At 43.9% G+C, this 26,825-nt stretch overlaps 1 protein-coding gene across 1 annotated transcript; it reads right to left on the bottom strand.

Moving 5' to 3' along the window:
* Window positions 1-14,128: 14,128 nt before the first annotated feature.
* Window positions 14,129-19,546, bottom strand: LOC147854556 (E3 ubiquitin-protein ligase At1g63170-like). The gene is made up of 4 exons (XM_087331275.1): window positions 18,605-19,546; window positions 15,340-15,465; window positions 14,939-15,245; window positions 14,129-14,564 (listed from the first exon to the last, which is right to left on the bottom strand). Exons 1-4 carry the CDS (start codon window positions 19,390-19,392, stop codon window positions 14,412-14,414), a joined length of 1,374 nt encoding a protein of 457 aa, XP_087187401.1. The 5' UTR covers window positions 19,393-19,546; the 3' UTR covers window positions 14,129-14,411.
* Between the last annotated feature and the right edge of the window lie 7,279 nt (window positions 19,547-26,825).

Here is a 26,825-nt window from a genome sequence, read left to right as displayed (position 1 = left end):
TCCGCACCGTAGCATCTCCGCCTTGTAATCCCGAAGATACCGCGACACGTCTTTCCCGTTGAATTGCCCGTTTCGTTGCACGAGCCGCTCCACTGAGGCCGCTATCTCCGACATCGCGCGTTGTTCTTGTAGCATGCGCTCGAACATCATCATCATGTTGCTAGCCTCTTGTTGATTTTCCATCTCCTTGCCACCCGTTTTCACGTCGGGTTCACCAACTGTGTCGTGCCCTTCGGCTCTAGATCGTTGCGTGAGTCGGGTGGGAACCGCCGAGGTTTTTGACTAGGAGGAAGAGGAATACAACTTAAGGCTAGATATGAATAGTGGAAAGAGAAGTAAGATAGCAATCTCGTGAATCCCACGAGTTTAGTGTATAAGCGCAATTAGATGGCAAAATTCGTGAATCCCACGAATATATTAGATTGATCCACCCTTGTATATTAATCAACAACCATATACATATTTTTCTCCTCCTTATATAAAGATGGAAGAGGCTAAGCATGGCTTCATGCTTTTTCACCTAAAGTGCCCATGCACACTAAATGTGCATGTGATGTTTTGTCATTTCCTAAATATAGGGCTCGTGCACGCTAGATGTGCATGAGTCACTTTTAATGTCACGTGTAAATAAAATATTCACACTCTAAAGAATACATGATTTTTACCTTTTAATAAAGGTATGTGTAAATAAAGGTCTTATACGTATTAAATCTATATTTATAACACTAAAGATAAGTTATTACAATGGTAAAGTTGGGGTTTATCTACGTGGAGGTGCATGGTTTGAATCTTGCCCTATGCACGTGATAAATTCTTTTGATATATTATTTATTTATTTATATGTATCTAAATTCGGATATATTATTTTATGGTTTTCACGTAGTGTGTGGAATACACTACGACAACGGTCGGCTTCTGCATGAACTGGCTCACCATGCCTACCAGATAGTTGATGTCGGGTCGGGTGATGGTTAAGTAGATCAGGCTTCCGACAACCTGTCGGAACCGTTTCTCATTGCAGGCCGGTCCGGAGTTGGGACGGAGCTTCTGGTTCCGGTCCAGGGGTGTGGAGACAGGTCGGCAATCCGTCATGCCGAACTTATACAGCATATTCAACACGTAATGTCGTTGTGAGAGCAATATGCCGTCGGGGGTCCGGATCACTTCGATCCCAAGAAAATAATGAAGGTCCCCCAGGTCCTTCATTTCGAATGCGTCCGACAACTGGGACTTGACGCGGTTGATTTCGGGAAGACCCGGTCCGGTGATGACTAAATCATCCACATACAAGAGTATACATACCGGACCGTCAGAGCCTTGCCGGATGAACAACGAAGAGTCCGACTTAGAGACAGCAAACCCCAACTGACGCAACCAGTGCGTGATCTTCGCGTTCCAAGCTCGGGGGGCTTGCTTCAAGCCGTAAAGCGACTTCTTCAGTCAGCATACCGCCGATTTGTTCATCTCCGATTGAAATCCGGGGGGCTGAGTCATAAAGACTTCTTCTTCAAGCTCTCCTTGAAGGAAGGCGTTCTTCACATCCATCTGGTGAAGATGCCACCCCCTTGCCGCAACAACCGCCAGTACCACATGAACCGTCGTCATCTTCGCCACAGGAGCGAAGGTCTCGTCGTAGTCGATTCCGTGGGTCTGCGCGTATCCCTTCGCCACTAACCGGGCTTTGTACCAGTTAATAGAACCTTCGGCGTTGTACTTGACCTTGTACACCCACTTGCATCCGATCGGTTTACAATGACGGGGAGGATCAACTAGGTCCCAAGTTTCGTTGGCATCGAGTGCCCGCATTTCTTCGTCCATAGCGGCACGCCAATTTGCGTCCTTTGCCGCTTCTGCGTAGCTCTCCGGCTCACGCACTTCTGTCACCTTAGTCATGTACGCATAATGATGCGCCATGTATTCATTGTACCCGTACCGCACGACAGGATCCTTTTGACGGGTTGATCGGCGCAACACACCGTCACCTGATTTGAGGCCCTTCTTGACCAGTTCGGTCTTCGTTGCCGAAGATCTGCCTTTCTCCTTTCCGGAGTCGGATACGCACCGATCCGACTCATCGTTGCCGGTTTCGAATTCCGGCATCTTCCTCTTCCCCTTCTCTTTGCGCGTGAACCGTTTCCTCGGTGCCTTGTGCGGGGAGAGTACGGCAGAGTCTCCACCACTTGCCGTCTCTTCATCCAACTGGTCCAACCGACTCAGTCGCTCGTTCGGTCCACTCAACCGTAACGATTCCGGACTCTCATCTTGAGTCCCGGCTTCATCATCCTTTCCCAGGGCTGATTCAGGCTCACTGGCCTGATCTTCCGGCATTGGGTTGGGATCGGAAGTCGGAGTCGGTACGGAGTACCAGGATGCCGATTCGTCGAACTCGACATCCCGGCTAACTCGGACTTCCTTCGTCCGGGGGTTATAGCACTTATACCCCTTTTGCTCTTGAGCATAGCCGACTAGGATGCATTTTTCCGATTTTGCATCCAGCTTTCTGCGCTTCTGATCCGGCACATGCACATACGCTATGCTGCCGAATATCCGAAGGTGTCTTAAGTTCGGCTTGCGCCCGAAATACAACTCATGAGCTGACGGCCGTCTGGACCGCCTCTGCCCAGTAGAACCGGGGCATGCGCTTCTCCTCCAGCATTGCCCTTGCCGCTTCGACGAGTGTCTGGTTCTTCCTTTCGGCCACACCGTTTTGCTCCGGTGTGTATCTGCAGCTGAACTCTCGCCGAATTCCCTTCTGCTGTAGATAACTAGTGAATTGGCCGGAAAAATATTCCTTTCCGCCATCCGACCGAAGGCATTTGATCTTCCTCTCCGATTCCCGTTCCACCATCTTCTGGAGGCTCCGAAAACAGTCGAAGACTTCGCTCTTCCGCTCAATGAGGTAGATCCAAGTATGTCGAGTATAGTCGTCGATGAAGGAGACGAAGTATCGGCTCCCGCCAAGGCTTACACTTTGTGCCGGTCCCCACACATCCGAATGGATGAGATCGAGCTTGTTACGGCTCCGGTTCCGTTCGGTGGGGAATGGAAGTCGGTGTTGCTTCCCAAGTTGGCAGGCTTCACAAATTTCGGCTCTCCGGCCGCTGAACTTCGGCAAACCGAAAACGACTTGTTTCGTTTGCAGGTATTGAAGCCTCCGGTAGTTGACGTGGCCTATCCGCTTGTGCCACAGGTCGATGTCCGACTCGACCTTCTGTCGTTCCGCGAACAGAGCGGTGCCAAAGTCATTGGTGTTGAGGATAAACATCCTCCCATCTCTGCGCCCTTGCGCAATGACTTCGCCCTCATCCTCAATGAAGCACCCGAGGTGCATAAGCCGCACCTGCATCCCCTGGTCGACAATCTGACCGACGGACACTAGGTTCTTCGTGATTGTCGGAATGTGTAATACGTTCATCAGCTTCCCTTTCTGTCCGACGTGGCTTAGAGGGACTTCTCCGACGTGCACGATTGGGTGAGGAGTGTCGTCTCCAGTTTCGACTACTCCTGGTTGATCCGGTTTCTCCAGAAAGGAGAACCACTCTTTGTGGCTCGTCATGTGGTTCGACGCGCCGGAATCAACATACCACACTTCCTCCGTTTTGGAAGTGGTCTTCTTCATTGAGTTTGCCTTGTGATTCATCACCAAGGCTGGCCCCTTACCGGCCTTTCCGGTTCCGGATCCTCCTAATCCGTTTGTGTAGTGCGAGTTTTGCCGGCCATCCTTACCGGTCTTGGCGGATCCGGATTTGTCCGAATCGGCACGCTTTCTCCAGCACTCGCTTTCCCTGTGGCCTTTTTTGCCACAATACCAGCATTCCGTAGCGGATCTGTCTTGCCGGCCTCCGGCACCGCCTTGACTCCCCCTGCTTGTGGAAGTCCCGGAACTACTGTCGGCATGCTCATAGTGCCTCCGTTCCGGCTCTTGCCGGCCGCCTCCATTGCGTGCCGACCCACCTCTTCCACCACGCCCACGGAGCCAATCCGTTCCCGTGTACAGCATTCGGTTGTCCGGGGATGCACTGTTAGATGCACCGGCGTGGTTCTCCTCTACAAGGAGCATCGACTGTAAGTCGAAGAATGAGGGGGTATTCTCCCTTGTACACACCGCAGTCCGGAACGCTCCGAACTTGGATGCCAGGCCTCCGAGACATACCTGCACCATCTCGTCTTCCTCTACGGTAACATTGATAGAGGCGAGCGAGTCGCAGATCTCCTTTATCCGGCCCGTGTAGTTTGCCACGGACATGTTCTTCTGTCGAACATTGCTCAACTCCTGTCTAAGTTGCAGCTTCCGGGCAGTGGTGCTTGCGGCGAAAACCTTTTTCAGGTTCCCCCAAGCATCCTTCGGTGTCTTGGCGTCACGGATGTGGCTGAGCCGAAGATCGCCAACACTGGACACGAAGCAGTACATCACCCTGCTTGCCGCCTGTTCCCATACCGGGAAGTCCTTGTGTGCCGATTCTGGCGCCACATCATTCGCTCCTTCAACATAACTCCAGTACCCGTGTCCAAGCAGGTACTGGTGCATCTTGTAAGACCAGGATGCGTAGTTGCTGTTGTCGAGCTTCTCCACCGGGAGCGACGTAGCCATGCCTCTATCCATGTCTTCTACTGTGTCTGTTTTCGACCTGTTAGGGTTTTCTTCTCAAGAGTAAATGTCTGCAGCAGAGGTTCTCAACCCTCGCGCTCTGATACCATGTAAACGTAAGTGTTTGCGGAAGCGTAAAACAGAGAACAACACAGAGAGAGAGAGAGAGACAGAGAGACAGAGAGACAGAGAGACAGAGAGAGCAGAACACAATTTAAAAATTATATCAAGACTCTGTACACACACTGTGCTAAGTAGCACTATTTATACAAGTCCTCTTGGGACTGACAGAAGTACCATGTACTTCAATGCTCACACGAGCATCTGACACTTACTATGAGACTATAGCTACCTAGTAGTCTATCCTATACTAGGCTTCCGATTGGACTTCCGGTTACGGATTGCACCCGGTCTCCACTGCTTGCCGGTTCGGTTGCTCACCGTCATACCGATCCGTCTCGCTTACCGGCTCCGGCTTATTCAGCCGATCCGGCTCCGGTTGAGCTTGCCGCTCAACAAAGTCCCCTTACGGACTAAAGCAAGCCCCGCATGCCTGGAACACGAAGATCACGCAACAACTGCGTCGGATGGGCTTCGTCACGTCAAAATCGAACTCTTCCCGGTTCATCCAGAAAGGTCGACTCGGACCGGTTAGTATTTTACTATATGTTGATGACTTGGTCATCACCGGCGCCGACCTAGGTGAAATCGACCGCGTGAAGCTCCAGCTTGCGGCATCGTTCGACATGAAGGATCTGGGAGACCTTCACTACTTCCTCGGGATCGAAGTGATCCGTACCCCCGAAGGCATATTGATCAGCCAACGTCATTACGTGCTGAGTATGCTCTTCAAATTCGGGATGGCCGACTGCAAGTCCGTCTCGACTCCTCTGGACAGAACCGTCAAGCTTCGTCCCGATACGGGAAAGGTATGCGACCCGACGAGGTTTCGACAAATTGTCGGAAGCCTCATATACTTGACCATCACCCGACCCGACCTCAATTATCCGGTCGGAGTGATCAGTCAGTTCATGGCGCAACCTACCGAGGAGCACCTTCAGTGTGCGCAACGCGTACTACGGTACGTAAGTGGCACTAAGGACCGCGGACTGCTATATCGGACCGGTGCAGCCGCGCAGTTAGTCGGCTACACCGATGTTGATTGGGCTGGGAACGCCGTCGATCGCCGATCCACATCCGGATACGCGTTTTCCCTCGGGAGTGCCGCGATCGCGTGGAGCAGTAAGAAGCAGCCGACAGTTGCACTGGCGAGCACCGAAGCTGAGTACCAAGGAGCGGTTGTCGCGACATGTGAAGCCATATGGTTGAAGCGGCTACTTAAGGACCTGCAGGTGGAGGTGTCAGATCCGACGACGATCTACTGCGACAACCTCAGCAGCATCCAGCTCGCGAAGAACCCCGTTTTCTACGCACGGACCAAGCACATTGAGGTGCACTACCATTTCGTCTGTGAGCGTGTCCTTTCCGGTGAAGTCGAACTTCAGTACGTGCCGACGGATCGGCAGACTGCCGACATCTTCACCAAGCCTCTTGGTCTGGACAAGTTGCGGCAATTCTCAGGTGCGCTCGGGTTGCGTCACCTCGACGTGCCAAACTTGAGGGGGAGAACAGTCTCGAACGACCAAGCAAGGCAGCAGGAAAGGAGCGGAGACTGCGACACCGAGTCCGATTCGGTTGACTCGGTTGTCGAGTTCGAGTTCGGATCGGCTGAAGAAGCCGAGGGCGCATCCACGGAGAAGTCCGAAAGCGGACAGAAGGGGAGCAGCCGAAGGAGAGAGCCGAAGCCAACCACGCATGGGGGAGATGACGCAATCAAGGGCGAGAAGACCGAAGACGAGTTGGAGACAGCCAACTCGGACGAGAGAGAAAACCGATCGGAAGTAGCCGAGTCGGTTCGGATGTTTGATTCAGACACGTTAAATCAACCGAGGCCCAAGCGGAAGAAAAGGCAGCAGAAGAAGTGTCGACACCGCAACAACAGAAGAGCTGATAAGGGTCAAATGAGCAGACAAGCCGACCGTAAGGGTCGAAGCGCGCAGAATCGAACAGATCGAGGAGCGTGAGCGAGGCGTGAAGCCAAAAGGAACCGGAGCTGTGAAGATCCCGAAGAGCCTCAAGTTGAGCTTGAGGGGGAGTGTTGAGAGACAAGCTCAACATCGGCCGGATCAGCTGAAGAAGCCGAGGACCGGATCGGCTGGGACCGATCGGTTAGGCCGTTAGGAAAGATATTCTGTGAGGAATATATTTGGGAGTTAGTGTAGGAGCTCTTAATGAGCATTGAAGTACTGTCAGTACTCCAGTCAGTCCTTCTAGGGCTTGTACAAAGTGTTCATTGAACACATATATGTATAGTTTTTTGTCTTTCATAATATATCCTCCCTTTGGTGTCTTCTCTAAAACTCTCTCGGTCTCTCCCGCGTATACTGTGTAAGCTCAAGCTCTCCATTAAACCTGAGTGTTCTCCCTTCTGTTTTGTCTTTATACTTGCTTCCGCACGCTACTTTTTACACCTTCCTTTCATTACAATCAATTGACTTTACAAATAGTAGAACTTTATTCACCCCTACCAATCTTCGATCCCGATCTGAGAGTTGAGCAAAGCGACACTCAAACTCAACAAACGCATCCATGGCACTCTGGTGGATCTTCATCGATGACACCCATTGGTCGAACTTGTACAAACTTTGTCCCTTCGGTCTCTCGTAGCCATATGCCTCCAATAGAGCCTCCTTGAAAGACACCCACGAATCATGAGCTTCTTGAAGCTCTTTTACCTCTTTGTAGTTTGGTTCAGCCACCACCCAACAAAAGTAGTACAACCTCATAGCCTCTTTTACACCTCTCGAATCCAACTTGGCATTGTAGGTGTCTAGAAAATTTTGGACTATGCCCCCGTCAAAATAGACGACTCTCTCAACCACGCTTTCGATGGCTTGTTGGGCCGCATCTCGTCTTTTACCTTCTCTCAAAAATTCCATCATCATCTTCAACATTGCCTTCATGAGATATTCCTAGTCCATCTTCATCCTCCCTTGCCGATCTTCACGTCGGGTTCACCAAGAGATGTCGCGAAGATGTGCGTACGTGCGTGCTTCGCTTGAACGGGACCATTGGGGTCTTGGACCAGGGAGTTATTGAGAAGAGGACGATGTAAATGTAAGATTTGGGGAAACAATGAGAACTACACTTGAGAAGATTGGAAAATTTTACACTCGAGAAGAAGATAAACAAGAATAAGAAGAAGAAGATTATTATATTGATGGTGATAGTGATGATGATAATATCACATATTGAGCCCCCCCTTTACACAAGCCTTACGAGGGTTTTTATAGGTCTATCCATGCTTCTAACATGCACAAAACCATGGGCTTGGACCCATGGTTTTTGGGCACACGGTTTTTCTTGTGGCATGCACAAAACCATGGGCTTGGAACATGGTTTTGTGCACACGGTTTTGTACGGTTATTTTCCTATACCTTTTGAATATGAAAAGAAATAGAAAACATTTAAAGTACTTGGTAGTAGCCCTTATGGTAAGATAAATGTCTCCTATCTTGGAGGTGCAAGGTTCAAATCTTGCTTGCACCCCTCTATATGCACTCAAATGCCACTAGGCCCTAGGATAATTTTCATATTTATAATCGTTTGTGTAATGTGCGTGGAATTACACTATTTCACAATTTCTCCCATTGGACGCGCAACATCACGACAACGTTCCATCGAATTTCACAAGAAGACCAATCTTGGGCTCTTTATGAAGTCCTTGGGGACTTGATCCTTGTTGTTGTAACGCTACCATGGTTGCTTTGAGTTGTTGTACACATAACGCTAACTCCCCATGTTGTTGTTGCGTTTGTTGTTTTTCTAAAGCAATTTGTTGAAGATTCCCTAAAAATCGTTGGTTTTCTTGTTCAAATGCAACGAATTTTTCTTTTAGACACTGTAGCTTGGAAAAAACGGATTGATATTCTTGGGTGCTAACAGTAGCCATAGTATTGGAAAAAGGGGTAAGAGGATGAGGGAAACCGAAAAGAAGACCAAAGGGAAATTTTGGTTCAAACTATCAAGAATAGTACTAAAACAAAGAGAGAATTAGTACTAGAGAAGGGAAGTACTATTAGTGCTAAGAGGACGGACTGCGTAAGACTAACGAGAGAGAGATAGTGAAGGCGAGAGAGAGAGAGAGAGAGAGGATGATGATAATAGATGATATATTATGTGATGAGTAAGTACAAAATAGCTATGAGGCTTAAGACTGGCGTTGAACCAATTTGGTTCGAAATAATGCCTTGTGCCTCTTTTTATAGTGTTCTTAAAAATAGTCTTGAAGCTTCTAGAATGTTCTAGAGAAATCTGGAATATACAATAATTTTCTACAGAAAACTTAAATGAAAATAATATTTTACGTATTACAATCGATAATGTAATGGTCAACAGCTCGACCCATATAACATAAGGTTATGGGTTCGAGTCTTTTTATATCATGATAGAATATACATCAATTTTCTATAGTAAAACTTAAATGAAAATAATATTCTTTGTATTACAACATATAGTCTAATGGTCAAGTGCTCGACCCATGTAATATAAGGTCATGGGTGTCTTTACACGTTGGGACACTACTAGTTCCTTTTCCAGTGCCTACTAGGCCTGTTAGAGTTCCAAGACATCTTCTCGGTTCGGTTTGGCGATGTCCTCCTCTTTGCCAGTTACATAAAGAGTAACTGCTTTTGCGACATCAATTTCAAATAGTGGTACTAGCATTAACGGGTAAGCACCGGGTGCGCTTAGTTGAAGTACTACTGTCGATATTTGAAAGGGGTGACTGCCCATAGCTATCTCCAAGTTTCGGATTACTCCCGTTCACCGGACGGAACTTGTATCCGCCATCCTTAGCCAAAATGGGCACAACTCCCATTCCCAAATGCCTAATCTATTACATGTACTTTCATTGATGACATTTACGCTAGATCCGCCATCGATTATTGTTCCAATAATTTGACCCCCTTAATGATCACCATTACTACCGGATCATGGCCATCCATAACGGTTGACCCCTCACTTGGATTTGCAAGATATGATGGTACAACTACCGGTTTTGGCGGCGCACGTGTCATTGTTAAGGTTTCCGTAAACCGGGGAACCAGCTTTAACAATCGACCTAGTTGTAGCGTGATCTAGCACTTGGTCAATGCCTGCCATGCCGGATCCTCCTCCGATGTGTGGGTTTCATCAACTGGTTGAGGGTTTGTTGTTTGCCTAGACTTCTCGTGCTTCATCTCTTCAAAGTTCTGTTGGTTAGCTTGCTCAACCCATTCCTTAACAACTTTCTACACTGCTTCTTGTGCTTCCCAATCAACGGTCTTGCCCTTTGATCGGAATGTGGCGAAGTCCCCTAGGTAGTGTTGAGAATACCACCCCACAGCTTATCCTTCCAACGATAACCCGAATTCGGCAATCTTTGATTTTTCCACTACCCATGATGTTCAAGTAAGTTGAGATGTTATCTTTAACGAATCAGCATCTGGGTATGAGTCTGATTCAACTCCATCCGAACTGACCCAAGAAGAGTTGGATGTCGACTCGGATGACGATATTCGGCCACAACATGTACCACCTAAAAATCCAAGCTCAATCGTGAGGAGCAGACAACAAGAGACTCCAAGCACCAAAAGCATATCTCGAGTAGGGGTCAGATCGAACAGGTAAAATGCGTGAATATGAAGTCGACTGCCCCAAGGAGTCGGCTCACTCGCTAGATAGTGAATTCAGAGTGCCCATTATGCGGACCCCTAGCGTAAAGAAGGCGATGACATCTATGAACGGATGTATTCACATTGTCCCATTTGTACACACTAGCTTTACGCTATCTTTGTAAATACTAAGAAGAGCAGTTGCCCTAAGTTAGCCAGTATATAAACTTACTTTGTAACCTAGTTTAAGTGGGTTTTCATTTTGTACATTGAGTCGTTGAGCTTGAGTAATAAAGTTCATTTTGTGCCTAACTTTCTGTTCTCTCCTTCTTGCATTAGTGTTGATCTTGTTACATGATTCAGTTGCTTCAAATCAATCCACTCTACTTGTACCTATGTTAATGATCTTTCACTAGAGGATGCTAAGATTCTTCCGCACTAGACGACCGCTATCACAACAGTATCCGATGGTTAGAAGAGGGTGGGAGCGGGTCCTAGTATGTCTTGGTATTTTCTCCTTATCTCAATGTAATATGAACACTTGCCTGTAAAGTAATATGCATCCTCTATTTCTAGGTAACGTAATCTATATATCCTTTCCTCTCATGGATTCCATTAGTACGATCATTCTCAATCTCAAGTTGGTGGTATGATACAGTAAGTTATTCAATGGGAAAACTTAAGCATTTGGTAAGAACGTATCTAGATATTTTGGTTGTATAGTAAAACCTAACTTAGAGAAGTGCATAAAGTGTTCCTTATAGTACAACATTTTAGATGATAGTGAATCTAGTGGGTTGATCCATTTATGTCAAGTGTAAATTGGACATTTTAACTCATCACCTATAGTCATTTTTTGGGCATGTAGTTAAGATCATAGTGCGTCAAAGTCATTCAAATGAGAGGCAACATTATTTGTGTCCTTCAAGCAAAGATCATAGAGTTTTCTCTCATTCGATCCTTCCACAAGGCGAAATTAGATCCGTCAAACTTGTGGATCTCAAGGTGGTCTTTTACAGTCATAGAATAATTTCCATTGGAACTAAAGGAACCACTACATAAGGTACTCGAAACCTTAGACATTTTAGAAGCCATTAGATGGTAATGAGGCTTAGTTAATTGTAGCCTTAAGCACGTAACACTAGTTGGGAGACTACTTGCTACCAGAGCTCAAGCACAACTATGACTGTCAGAAAAAACTATGTATACATAACTATCACAATGGACCAAAAAACTATGTATGTCCCCTAAAGAGAACACCTAGAAGGTTGAGCTCATATGTGTATGCCTTATTCGCACACTGAGACTTGGTGCTTCAAAGTATAAATATCCTTTCTTAGGAAGGAGACACACATCAAGATTATGTCTATACTTAGGTCCTATCACTATGGGTCAATATTGGCCTCTCTATGTCCGACGCTAAATAATATTTATCTATCTATCTACCTCACGCATATATCAACCAAGGATCAAAGAAAAGCCACTAATAGGCAACTTCCATTTCACAATTTCACATCAAGTGAACAAGCACTCCTGTGTCACAATCGAGTGTACATTGGCAAACACTCCTCTCTTTGTAATCTAGGAATAGGTAATGATGTATTTATTGTTTGACGATTGAGAGAATATACCTCTTGAGTGTGGAGAAATGTGGCTGAAAATGGTTCTTGCAGCAACAAGAATGTGGTAAAGGTTATATCACTTGGTTGAACACTATGACCCAACCTTCCTCCTTATCTGTCTATGCACCAAACAACATACACATAAGGAAAAAATAAGTCTATGAAGAGTTGGCCGACTCTCGACACTCTGATACCATTATTAGCTAATGAGGAAGAAGTGGCCAACAATTGTTTTTTTCACCTATAATAAAAAAATACATAGTAGAGAAAAAGAAACGAAACACACAGACAGAGCACATAGAAACTTTGGCAGCATAAAAGAAAAAACCCTTTTATGACTTTGGACCTATATTCATCCTATTATTTGTGGGAACTGCATTTTTGGCCTTTAACACTATGCGTCAATGACTAATAGTTTTGGTGTGTTGGTCATCACAAGCCTCCCATGAAGCTCATGATTCACTTTCGTGTGGAAGTTACTCTCAACGAAAGGTCAATCACGTATATGAAAAATAAATAATGAGCTCTCTCTCATTTGATTACTTTTAAATGAGCTCTCTAATTGAGTGGATCATTCTTTTGTCATTTGGATGCATCTCTACTTTCCTTTTAGCATGACCTCTCCTTTTTCTTTTTCAAAGTTTTGATCAACAGTTCACATTCTCATTTATCCTTACCACGTGCCCTCCTACTATCCTTGTACATGGTAACTTCATTTTTATATTATATCAGAACCCTTCGAAGATGAGATGTACAATGAAATCCAAAGAAACAAATTTCTGTGGACCTTCTAAAATCGACGATGATGACAACCCATACAAGCTATTTTGCTCCCTCTTTGATAGACATCATACATTGCAAATTGACTATAGTTCTCACAACAATTATGAATATGAGGCCATCAATAATTCCAAGTGATTGGCTCTAAAACTTGTGGACACCAAAATCTCCAATTGTGTGGGACATAGCAACATAGAATATTTTTTGAAAAATCAACCCATCATGTCAACTCAAGTTAACATAATCTATATAAGAATACTTGTATCTTGAGTACGAATTCATTATATGGAACAACACAATCTAAGATGTCCCAACTTCAAGCATTTGAACAAATATTTATAAGAATAGAGCCCAAAATGTTTAAATGTGCGGGTGCTTCAAAGGCATTAGCCATGAGCAACCTTAGGAAATTAGGATCTAATAGGACTTTCTCTCAATGTTCAACCTCTACAATAGTGGTTGAAATGGATCACAAACAATGAGGCAAGTTCACAGGGCTAGCACATTGAGTTGTAGAATTTAATCCCTAGTTCACCAAAATGGGTTTTCTTGAAAGAATCCCAAGAATTCTACCAACAACTCTACAAATGGGTTAGGCCTAATTGATATACCAACAATTAAAGCTCCACCATTGTTGAAGCTTTTGTTACCCCAACATTTAGTCATAATAGCTTGGTGATTATTTGCATTCCATATGCTTAGGAACATGGCAACTTGATACCAAACCTTTCATGTTGTTCAAGTTCTCAAGAAAACCAACAAATCCACCACATTGCTAGCCTTCTCAATGAGGGAGGCATTACTATTCGATGGAAAGAATGGATTAATGAAATTAAACAAAACTTCAATACTAATTAACGTATCATGCAAAGTGTCACTAAAGTACATTTAGTAGACCTTAACTTGCCATTTACAATTGCATGTTTCCTTTTACTCGTTCATGTCTTGTTCTATATTTGTTCGGATTTCTAAACAAGGATGACATTAGCTTTATATATTATGAGAAGGATTATGATGTTTTGTATAGGCTTTAGAGTCAGTCATGATTCAATGATCGTAAAGTGTTTTTACTTAGACATATTATTATAGTCAAGATACCTATTACGGTATGGATATAAAAAAATTGTGGATATTAGCCACAATACAATATATAACAAACTTATTTAGAGCTGAGAAACCATCATGGCAAGGTTGGTATGTCTTTAATTGTTCCAAAATCTTGTTGTTTGAAGCAAGGTTTTCGTTGTTTGAGGAAAATTACAGCTCATGTCTTGTGCTCTGGTTAAAACCATATACTTGCTTCAAGTATCAGAGTAGAGCACACAATGTGAATTGTATTTAGTCTTGTTCTTTCTAATGGTCTAGTCTAAGCTTTTTAATAGATGCATTCTTTTTATAGGATATCATTGTTTTTAAGCACCACATTGCATTCGCTCAAAACAAATTAATTAGCATTAAAAACAGTAGCACAATCATATACTTTGCCAAGGTTCCGAGAATAAAATTGCTGACAATCCCATATACATTTAAGACGGATATACACAAGTATTGCTACACAGAAACAAACAAAGAGATAGAAAGCGATCTCTGGACATGGGCTTTACTACTACATTCTCCTATTCAAGACCACTTAGTTTTTAATACATGTTCATAAGTAGCTGTAGTAGTAAACATGATGCAAGCAAGGGCAGAGAAGTTATTTATGGACTATCCATGCTTGCCAATGTCCTGCTTACAGAGGGGGCACGTCGCATTTATCTTCAACCATTTATCTACACACTTGGCATGAAAGAAGTGCGAACAATGCAGTTCCTTCAGATCCATGCCATCTTTGTACACTTCAAGGCAGATGCAGCAAACCTGAAAGCAACTGGTGATTTCAAATTAGTATTTTTGTCCATAGAAAAATAAAGAAGAGAGTCCCCCCAGAGGAAGGTAGTTCTTTAGATAAACATGAAGTCCTCCTATGTGTATGTCTAGCTAGACCACAGTTATCCAAACATGAAGTCCTCCTATGTGTATGTCTAGTGCCGAGGGACCAATATCTTAGGGTTCTTTAATTATGTATTCAAATAAAATATGAAAATCGACTGAAAGGGCACTATTACATTCATGTCACTCCGAAAACATAAAAAATATTCATGTCATTCCAACCACCGCGTAACGTCTAAAACAGCTTTAGAAAAAACCATATATGTACATCATCAACAGACATGTCATTGCAAACAACATACCGAGTCTTCCCCGGAGACCACACGCTCCTTGTTGGTTCCAGGTGCAAAGATGCCCCCTTCTCCTATACTTTCAGAGTCGGAATCATCTTCGTTGTTGCTTGCTTTCTCTGCTGAACCTTTCATCTTGAACTTATAGATAGGCATTGCTGCGATAACCTCAGGGGCCGCTCCTCCTTGTCTTTGTGCCTGCTCGTCCCGATAACTCAGAAGTGTAATGATACATGGAAGACAGCAACATACAGTTGCGCAGATGACAAATGGCGTGGCATAGCTGATGCAGCTGAATGTGAGGAAAACAATGCACAACCTGAATAAAGCCAAACACAGAAAACATTAACATCACTATGGCAGAGAAAATTTGCACAGCATCAGAATGAGACAACTTACAAGGGAGCCTTTACCTGTACAAATTGGGAGCATCATGGGAAGAAGAAGGCCATCCAAATACCCAGATATTGCCAATAACAAACCAGATAGCAATAAAGCAATCTAAAACAATCTTGAACCTTTCCACACGAATGGTAGTCCTGTAAACACGGAACCTCTATCATCATACTTCCCCGTTTATGCTTTTATGGTTGTACATAATCCTTTCGGAGACACAATAATTCGTTGTTACAAGAGAGTGTAAGTTATTTTCCTTAATTTCTTACAAGGAGACAGCCAAAAAAATAGGATAGGCATCCGTCTACATGTTATTGGGCCAAAACCATTTTGGTCATTGTAAAAACATTATTATTCTAAAAAAAGTAACTTGTCACCACATTTGGCTCTTGCTAGATCACTAGTTGGATTTCAAATCGTGTGATGGAACAAGAATGCCGAAGGTTGCTTCAAAAGATTAGCACATACCAAACCACACCCAGAAAGGAAGAGAGGCAGACTTAATGATTCTGATACATTTATTTTATCCAAAAAGGCCAGAATCAGAAACTTGCAAATTAAAGGAATACATATATAAGTGAGTTCTTGATATCCCTGTACCTTATAAAGGAGAAAAAAAAATAGCACTCCACATTAATGTTGCAGCTTTGATCCTCAAAACACTTGAAATGGAGAGAATATGCTGATTTCCTCTACCCAATTGGATATTTTAATGTGCAATCAGCTAATAAAAACCTTCTAAACCAAACTCTTTTCCAAAGCCCATATGAAATCTAGGAAATCCTCAAACCCACACGGAATAAACATGAAATTGTTTATTTTGGTCACTCTAAGAGGTAACCAACTATTCTTTTCTTAAGCTAATTATTTATTGCTTCTCATCAGTACTCGATTAACAATAGCTTTCCACATGAATTAATGTTTGGATTATTAATCTAATTGCTAAAAATAGGTAAATGAGATCCATTAGCAATTTCTCAGAACCAACATTTTACTAAATGTATAAAACAGGAAAACCAACATTCTCACTCAACGAGACAAAACATCTGCACAAAACGAGGCAGAGGAATCAGAGATCATCTGCACAAAACATGAACGTCAGAATCGAGTGTGTCACTTCAAAAACATTACACAAATGGTGCTTCGCTAGCTATGAGGCATGCCAACTCAGAACCTTCTGGCTAAGAGACTCCCATTAACGTGAAATTGTCAGCATCAGATCTGTAGCATTGGAATTGATAGATGGAAAGCGATTCACATCAGATGAAGATCGCCTCATCCCCAAGCTGACCAACAGCCAAACACCAGTCAGTCAATTAGATGAGATTGGATACCAGTTGTATTCACCAAGAGGGCATTCTAAAGGGAAATGTCAGCAACAAGCCTGCATTGTTTGCACTGATGGTTCATCACAGATTACATTATGCCATAGCTGATATGTATACCAGAAACCTCTATGAAGGTTCTGTCAGGTTCAAAACTATCTTCCCAGTCTTCCATATTCCAATTTTTCAGTTCTATGAGCACTGTAAGCTTGAGATGCAAACAAACAATATCAAACGTGCACGTGGAGTTCCTCGCAAACCTGCTCGAGGTAGTACACTCCTAGGTGTTTTTATGCCTGTCCACTTGGTGAGAGAGTGGTTCTTTCTTATCTTCATAGACACAGACTTTGTGCACCTAGTTACATCAATCCATTTAATGCTTCATCGGAGGAGTTCCATCGCTTTCAATGCCATTACTACAAATTCTACCATTACTAAACATTCGAAGAATCTATTCCAGATAGAACCAACTACATATCTGGATTGGGAATGGCAGATGATGACCTTGCTATAATACCATCATTTTATGGAATATTGGTAAAGGGACTGATTTTGACAAGATACGGGAAAGCCCTCTTGCTATAGAAAGAAAGAAAGAAAGATATATTAACATCTTTTAAGATGGAAAATGACCTGTAAGATCAAACAAGAGATTATATCTTAAAATGTTGTCTTGTTTTCGAGAAGAACAAAACTAAATAAATGTAACTACGTAAATTAGTAAATAAAAATAAAAGTGACAACAGAAATGTAAGATTCTGAAGTCAAATAGACTGCAATCTTTGTCTTCAAAACATCTGTAGCATTGGTCAATCTAGATTAGAGAGATCTCTGAAGCGAGGAAAACACTTGTGATGGCAGAAGATGATGGCCTATATTTATAGATGATGAGGGCAGTGAGATCATGGTCCACATGGCGAAGACCTGCATACATGACAAATTGTTATTGTCCAATCTATGTAACCCGTTTGCAATGTCTAGGTTGGGAGCCCACTTGTTGTAGCCCTTAAATGACTTATAGCATGAATAGGGCTAAGGAAAGTTGTAATTGTTTTTTGGGAATAAGCTTCCGTAGTTGTATTGTTTGCCCAACAACTTCTCCTTATGTGTCTTGAATTCTAGCAACAATAGCCCAATCACCGTTACTCCTCATACTCCATTACCTTTCCTTGTGGGCTAAAGCCTTTGTTAAAGAGGCTATGATGGTTGAAGACAACGCATACTAGATGTTGAAGGGTGTGACAACCCCAGAACTACTCTCTCCATTCTACCTACACTCTCTTATAAGTTTCTTTCTTCTCATCACTATTTAACTCATTATGTTCCCGAGGAGTATCTATCCCCTTTCATAAAGTTATCCCTTACAAACCCACTCTCATTTTGTGTTTAAAGGCTTTGAGCCTCATTAAGAAACACACTCATTGACTAATTTATTTTTTTCTGTTGCTGCTAGCCTCCCTGGCACCTTCTACTGCTCATAACAATTTTCTTGTAATGTAAACTTTCCACGAAGAGGGATATGGAGTGGATTTGGAAGAATCAGGTGCGGGATTCACACAAATACTGGAGACTAATCAGGCTCTTCAAGTGGAATTACCAGCTGAAGTACACAGCAAACAACTTAACTCTGAACTCAAAGCATGGCTCATAACCATGGAATTTGACCATTGGCACAAGATTGATTGTGATGAAATCTTCTCCCTAATCATGTAGATGAAAATATAGCACAAGATGGATATCACTTGTAGTCACGGTCAATGAAGAGAACTGTTTTGATCATCTATGGCATCATTTTTCCTCCCCTTTCAAACTGAAGTGACAGTGGCATTCACAAAAGGAGAAGGAGAACAAATTTGGTTAAATAATGTACGTTGTTTTCTGTGAAGATCATTTATTGTTTCAATTCTTCAAATATTTGAAAAAAAAGCTTGATATGAATAATCATGATTGTACATACCTTGAAGCTGTATCATCCAATGCTTGAGAAGTTGGAAAATTGCCCTCCAATTCTTGACCATAGTCCAATGTGTCCACCAGAACCCCATGAGATGTGGGTAAAGACCTCAGGGTACTGGAGGACGGTGATGGGTGGAGCGATCCATGCGGGCTCGTGTCTACTTCCTGTGTGCTGTAGTTATGTGTATATCTCCAGTATAAAACTGGAAGCGCTGCAGCACAACATCCTGCATAGCCCACAATCCACAATGCCAGGGGTGACTGTGGCTTCTCATCCCTTGATGTCAAGAGAACCACAACCGAAGCAATGATCTGGCAGACAGTGAAGGCTAGTTCAAGAAATGTCCATAGACTGTAATTTAAGGGATTTATTCGTAGCCGAGTGTTATCCCTAGGTGAATCATCTGAAGATCTCGACCTTGTGAAGGAGTCACCAGCTGGGATAAGTTGAGAATGGATCGATGTCGATGTCGATGATGATGATATCAGGCTTACTGAGCTGCCAACTGCAAAAGCAGTAGCATTTCCGTGGGTTAAACTTGAGCCCTGTGAAGAGATGAGAGGATGTATGCTAACAATTACACTTCCTTGAGAATGTGGGGAATTGCCTATCTTCACCTCATCAGAGCTTCCCGCTGGATGTGGATGTGGATGTGGATGTGGATGTGGATGTGGCGCCGTTATCGAAACAACATATTCATGCTCAGGCTCTGAATTTACAGCCACGTTTTGATCATCCATAAGCAAAGGAAATGTATCTGTTATACGGTGAAGCTCCGAAGAATCCATGGACCTTTAGAGCAGCCCCCTCCCCTCCTCTCATCCACAATTAAATGAATGCACAGAAATGTCCAAACAAATTCAACGTCATAATGTACATATCCTTTGAAAAATAAGACTTCTGTAACAGATAAACTCCATTTTCCACAGCCGCCATATGAGTGATAAAAATACCAACCTACAACGTGGTGGCAAACAAGAGAGGGGAGAAAAGTGAGAAGTAGAGACGCATCAAAGGACGTGAATTCTTCCAAAGGCGACAAACACAGAGAAGAAGAAACGATCGGTGGCTATTGAATCTTCACAGAAGCATAATTATTTTTGGAGTACACATAAAAATTTGAATCGTTGTCTCTGCGATGATGAGAGAAAGAGATTTCTGTCTGTCATAAGCTTTCAGACGGCAATTGTATCCATGATTGAAAGAAAGCAGGAATTCGTCTGCCTACGGCCATGGCTGAAAAGTCAAGCAAGGAGTACCGCTCTCTCTGTCTCTCTGTGAAAGCAATATGTACCATTTATGTATGTATCTAAGTACAATACATACACATATATTAAATTCTCTCTCACTCTCTCTTGTCTTGGGGGGCTGCCCTGGTTTGAAAAGGCACACACAATTACATTAATATTATATTATGTGTGTAGTATTGTGAAATGCTCTCAAAAATAGCTCCCTTTCCATTACGTTCCAAGTTACATTTTATAGACTACTCTTAGCGTGGAGGGTGTTCTCCCGCTCCAATTAGCTCTTCTAATTATGGGGGCTTGGTAGGGGCCTAATTTGGGTGTGGTCCATGTGACCGCCACAGTTCCCCCTTGTAAAAAAAAGTTATAGTGTGGTCGGATCACGACAGGGCGTGGTCGACGGTTCTAGGCAGGGGGATCACACGAGCGTGGGTGTGGGCATGGGTGTGGGCGCGGGCGGGGGTGATGGTAGATGATGGAAGGGCTTCATGTGAGACTAGTGGGCAAAGGTAGAGCGGTTGTTGGAGGCGCGGCGGAGTAGATATGTAGTGTTGCGTATCTGCTTTTGAACTTCGAAGGGACCGATCCATCGGTGCATGAGTTACTCGCTGAGGCCGCGACGACGGATGGGGAAATAGACGAGAACTTTGTCGTCGACGTGGTATTGATGGTCGGCGCGACCTGCATCGTGTTGTCGTTTTTGGCGTAACTGTGCTTGGTGCAGGTTGCTCGTGATGGCTTTACGGAGGAGGGGCTGGAGTTGTTGCAGGTGGGACCACCAGGACACTGCGTTAGAGTGGAGTCGTGTGATTGGTTGCAGGACTGCCACTTCTAGGGTAAGTGCAGGTCCCTTCCGTAAAGCGCCCGAAATGGGCTAATACGGGTGGAGGCTTGCACAGTTGTGTTGTAGGCATGCGTAACGAAGGGCAAGATCCGGTCCCAGGTCGAGTGTAGCGGATCGATGTAGGCCGAGATTTGTTGTTTTCAGGTTTGATTAAGGCGCGGATGGTAGGGTGACGTGAATAATTGTTGGATCCCTAATTGTGTAGAAACGAGGCGTAGGAGCTCGCTGTTGAACTGGGGTCCTCGATCGGACAAGATTTGGAGTGGGCAACAGTGGGGGAAGATGATTTTCTCCAATAGTTTGGAGGCGATGGTCATAGCCTTCGCATCTGGGATAGTGGCCGTCTCAGCCCAACGCGTCAAGTACTCGGTTATGACGAGGATGAATTTGTTCCCTTCTTGTGACTCGGGAAAGGGGCCCATAATGTCCCATCCGACGATTTCAAATGGAGCTTGAACTTGTATCGGATGTAAGAGGCCTTGAGCCAGTTGAGGTGATTTGATGGCCTGACATAAGTTGCATGCTTTGATGTAGGCGGCGACCTCGTGGTGTAGCCCCGGCCAATAGAATTTGCAACGGATTTTGTCTAGCACCTTATGAAAACCCAAGTGGCCGGACAATGGGTGATCATGGAAGAAACGAAGGTAAGACAGGCGCAGTTGCTCATGCACGTAGACTTTGCCTACTTGGCAAAATAGTAGGACATTATCCTGGATCATGAATTGCTTGGTGAGGGATGATGTGGGCTCGGCTTGTAGGCGGTGGCAGATGCTTCCGTCTTCTCTGGGCATTTATGGACTGCTTTCGTCTTCTCTGGGTCCATCTGTATTCCGTCGGAGGAGATGACGTACCCGAGGAAGCGGAGGCGCGTACTACCCCATCAACACTTCTTCCATTGCAGCTGCAATTGATAGCGTTGAACACAAGTTAGGACCTCCCGAAGGACTTGAAGGTGTTCCGCCCAAGTGCTTGTATGTATCAGAATATCGTCTAGATAGACGATGACGACGCGACGGGTGATGAGATCATCGAAGATGGCGTTAGCCATTCACTGGAATGTGCTCCTAGCATTGGATAGGCTGAAGGGCATCCATGTGAACTGAAAAATGCCTTTCCTAGTGCGGAATGCAGTTTTGTGGGCATCTTTAGGATTCATATGGATCTGCTATATCCCAAGGCCAGATCGAGGGAGGTGAAGTACTTTGATTTGTCGAGCTGGTCAAGGAGGTCGTCGATACGAGGGAGAGGATATCGGTCATGGGTGGGGTGACATGGTTTAGTTGTCGGAAGTTGACACAAAAACGGTAAGACCCATCCCCTTTCTTTACCATGTGCGGCTCAGAGATCCACTCGCTCTTGGAAGGTGTGATAATCCCCTGTTGTAGCATAGTTTTGACGGCGTTGTCGATGCGCTCGTGGTCAAGAGGTGAGCGACGTCGAGGAGATGCGCTGATGGGGCGGGCGTTGCCTGTAGGAATTGTGTGGTGGATCGAAAAACGGACCGAGGGAGGTTTTGCAGGTGGTGTAAACAGCGAGGGAAAGGTGGCTAGGAGCTGTCAGATGTCGTGGATGCGCTCTGTCGGTGATACCAGGTACTGTGTGTTGCTGATGTGGGTGGTATCTCGTGGAGTAGTGAAGAGCGCGATCGGAAGGTAATTGGGGAGGATGAGATGTTGTGAGGAGAAATCGAGACAAGCACGACTATGGAGGAACCAATCACAGTCTAGGGTGGTTGGGAACAACCGGCGCAGGAGGACATAGAAACGATGTTGGATCTGGGCGGAACTGATGGTGAGCATGCACATGACTTGCGTATGTGAGTGGTACAACCGTTGTTGGTCACCGAAGAGGATTTTAATGGGCGGTGCGTGGCTCGTGGGAAGTTGTAATTGGGTGACTAAATCTGCGCTGATGGAAGAGATGTTGTTGCCGGAGTCAAGGAGAACTTCTTGGGTCGTGTGCTGAAGGCGGGCGATTGTGGTACAAACGGGCGAAGTTGATGACGTGGAGGTGTGGACATGCGGGGTCGGATCAATCATGGTATAAACGGGAGAAGTTGATGACATGGATGCGTGGACGTGCAGGGGTGGCTCGATCGTGGGAGAAACGGGAGAAGTTGATGACGTGGAGGCGTGGACATGCGGGGGCCGCTCTCCCTGCGGCACCCTGTGCATTAGTTTTCCGGGAGCTCAGAGAGGTAGGCAGCGTCGGCTAATTGGACGTTCTGCTTCTGTTGGTGATTTTGCCACTTTCGGCAGTGACGCCGAATGTGGCCATAGTTGTTGTAGTAGAAACATTTGGGGCATCCCAGGCTTATCTCGTTCGGGCAATGCACGTTTGGTGTGTAATTGCGCGTTCTGGACGTCGATGTCCATGGGAGTGTTTGTGGCGGCTGGCATAGTGTTTATATGATCGTAACTGAGATTACCTGGTGTGTGCATGTCGTGCGCGTCTGCAGCTTCGATGCATTGGGCGGTGAGGATGGCTTCGTGTAGTGTCGTCGAGCCTTGATCACGTACACGGAGACGTAGGTCATGTCGGATACGCGACCAGAAAAAAAACAACTTCATGTCTTCCGACATGTTGGCGTCAGCCCGTCAGCCCGGTGTAGGATCTGCACAAACCGAACCACAAACTGGGTGATGGGTTCGCGTTGCTGTTGGGCAATTGACTCGAGTTGTTGTAGGGCCGTCTGGCGGGAGTCTTGATGAGCAAAATTCCGAATCATGGTTGCCTGTAACAGATCCCAGTCATTGCGTGTCTCTTCAGGTTGTTGGACGAGCCATGTTGCTGCGATATTCTCGACAAGTGTCTTCATTTCCATTGCCTTCCGAGGGTGTGGCCATTGGTGGTAACTGGCCACCATTTTGAAATGATCCAACCAAGAGAGAGGACTTCTTCTGATGGTAGGCTGGAGAATGGTTTTGGGCGAACTCGAGGGTCTGGGAGATTTTGTTGTGGCTTGGATCGTGCTAAAAGAAATGACAACATGGCTTGGTTAGTATGGTTAACTTGTAAAATAATATTGGACAAGGCTTGAACCAGTTGGTCGATTGGCGATGTGGGCTGATGTTCTTGAATTTGTTGTTGTAGGAATTCTGGATTCATTGAGTTTGCGTTGCCGCCGTTGTTGTCGTGTTGCATCGTGGCGTGTGTTGTTGGGGTCGTGAGTTGGGGTTGCTTTGCCTGTCTTCTCCACCAAGATGTGAAATGCTCTCAAGAATAGCTCCCTTTCCATTACGTTCCAACGTACATTTTATAGACTACTCTTAGCGTGGAGGGTGTTCTCCCGCTCCAATTAGCTCTTCTAATTATGGGGGCTTGGTAGGGGCCTAATTTGGGTGTGGTCCAAAATGTACATGTGTCTGACTAAAAACTACTACTATAGACTACACACTCTACTACTGTACTACAATGCAATGGTATATATACTATGGTAGTAATAATAGTAGTTGTCGTCGTCGTCATCACCACTCGACATGTTGGAATCGCCAACGAATCAACAATACATACTACACACACATACACACATATGTATCAATATGTATGACATTGTATGTATGTATGTAGCTCGTGTCTAACTACTACCAAATATTAAAGAGGGCAAGTGAGGGAATCGCGGGTGTGCACAGTGCAGGTTGCTTAGCTGAGGGCGTGTGTGATCTGCACCGTCCAATGTGGATAAAATGCTAACAACATTTGTTACTAGGACCCCGACTCAAAGCTTGACATCACCAACTTCAAAAACTTAAAACTAATAAAGAGTAAACAAATCAAAAGGTAATTAAATGTAAGTGGCTAAGTCGTTAAAGTTGTCCTTAGAGTTAGATAGGTGTGGTGTTCAAAATATTTATTTTCTTCTCCGCCTTCTTTCTTTTTTGGTTTTCTTCTTCTTTGACTTCTTTCTTTTTTAGGGTTTTGACATTTGGTTTAGGGTATGTAGTCACTTTACACTTCATTTTTACATTTAAGGGGCCCTAATAGTGGCATTGAATTCAACACCTTAATTATAAAATGAGTTGATGGTGTCGTAATAGTCTAAAGGTATAATATTGTCATCATCAAACACTTAGCCATATGTTGTTGACCTTACCTTTGTGCCCTTGTATATAACCAAACATTTGCAAACCTTGATAGATGCAAGTAAACTTTTTGCTTTAGTTGCCAGATTGAACAATTTTTCTATAACTCTGAAGGTGCTTCTTTTCATAATTCACAAACGACATTCCAAATAAGATTGTTCTCCATCTTAGATATCCTCTAACGTGCAATATTCCTGCCAAAGATCACGCAAGTTGAGAATTTAAAAAGATGAAACGTTGATGTATTGGAAATTTATAAAGTGGCGTATGCATGGATTGCTACGATTGTACAATCAAATTTTCTATCATTGATTTCTTAGCTAAGAATGCATGTGAGAATTTTAGGTGGAATGCCCTTGAACTATTTTGGCAACATGATACAACCAAATAGGTCTTTATAGAAAGTCAAATGAGTTATTTATTTAATGATTGTCTAGTTCAAAATAGCTTGAATACACATATCTATGACTTTGCTTGGAAAGTGATTTTGTAGCTCAAAACAATATTGAAAGCAAATATTAGTTGATTTGTGGAAATACAAGTAAAACAAATGGCCTCCTGATGACATTTTCCTATAACCAAATATTTGCAATTCCGAGGAAGAAAATATAGTTACCACTAGTTCCTAAGTGTTATAAGTTATACACATTCCAAATGATACCCTGAATGGGATAAACCACAGGAGCTCACAGACTCCAAACGGAATCACTATACGGATGGATATACAAGGGACTCAAAGGCAACAACCTCGAGCTCGTCATCGTCTTTGTCTTCAAATGGATACACACACTCACTCCCTGTTGACACAACAATGATTCCAACTATCACAATCTCTCATTTTACCTCTCTATATCAAAATTATAATTGCCCTAGGTGTATTTATACTTATACACAAATATGGGCTATTTACAAATGTAGCCTCTAATCGGCTACTACCTAATCGGCTTTCGGCTCTTAGTTGGCCTTCATCCGATTCGGCTCTCCAACTCATCCCATTCGGAGGGACCAGTTATCCCAACAAACTCCCCCTTCCCTCCGGGATGGGGTAATTCAACAAACTTACTCTTTACCGGCATGCATTAAGCTTGTGCATAAACAACACCTTGGTTAACATGTCTGATCCAATGTCATCCGTATGAATCTTTACTAGGGTGAAATCCCTTTCATCTACCATCTCTCTAGCCATGATATCTCCGTTTGATATGGTTAGTTCTAGAGTGGTAGGCGACATTCTTAGCAAGGTGGATGGCACTTTGATTGTTACAATACAATAGGAATTGTTTTTGCCTCGTTCCTAATTCACTGATGAAATATCAAAAATAACAAATCAATAATGGCTTGATGGTAAAGCCAAATAACTATGAATACATATGTTATGTGTTCAAGTCCTTCCAAGTACGAGCTTGACTTCTAACACTCCCCCTCAAGCTTGAGATGATATATCTCCTATATTCATTTGACGCATGAATGTCTTTAACTTTTCCGAATCCAAAAACTTTGTAATATATCTGCAACTTGATCACCTGTCTTAACATATAACAAAAGGATTTCTTTCGTTACCGCTTTTTCTCTTATGAAATGATAGTGAACTTCAATGTGTTTGCTCCTTGCATAAAATATTGGATTCTTCACTAAATACATTGTTGACATACTATTTGAACATAAAATAAAATCACCATAGCTTATCTATAAATCACCCAATATCTTCTTCAACCGCTGGATTCTTCGTTAAATAGATTGCTGACATACTATCTGAACATAAAATAAAATCACCGTAGCTTATATGTAAATCACCCAATAGCTTCTTCAACCACATCACTTCACAAGTAGCATTTGCTAAAGATCTGTACTCTTCTTCTGTCGATGACAACGACTGTTGGTTGTTTCGTCGAACTCCATGATATGGTTTTTGTACCTATCATAAACACATATCCAGATATGATTCTCCTATCATTTGGAGATACAGCCCACTCAGCATCACAATACCCTTTTGGGTCTAGATTAGCATCATAATCATAAATTAAACCATAATTAATTGTTCCTTTTATGTA

This window comes from Azolla caroliniana, unplaced genomic scaffold (assembly GCF_043228905.1).
Source record: "Azolla caroliniana isolate FFs.n. ecotype wild unplaced genomic scaffold, voAzoCaro1.0.p SCAF_15, whole genome shotgun sequence".
NCBI lineage: Eukaryota > Viridiplantae > Streptophyta > Polypodiopsida > Salviniales > Salviniaceae > Azolla > Azolla caroliniana.
The sequence above is the reverse complement of the archived record's forward strand: the minus strand, read 5'-3'. Positions and strand labels throughout refer to the sequence as shown.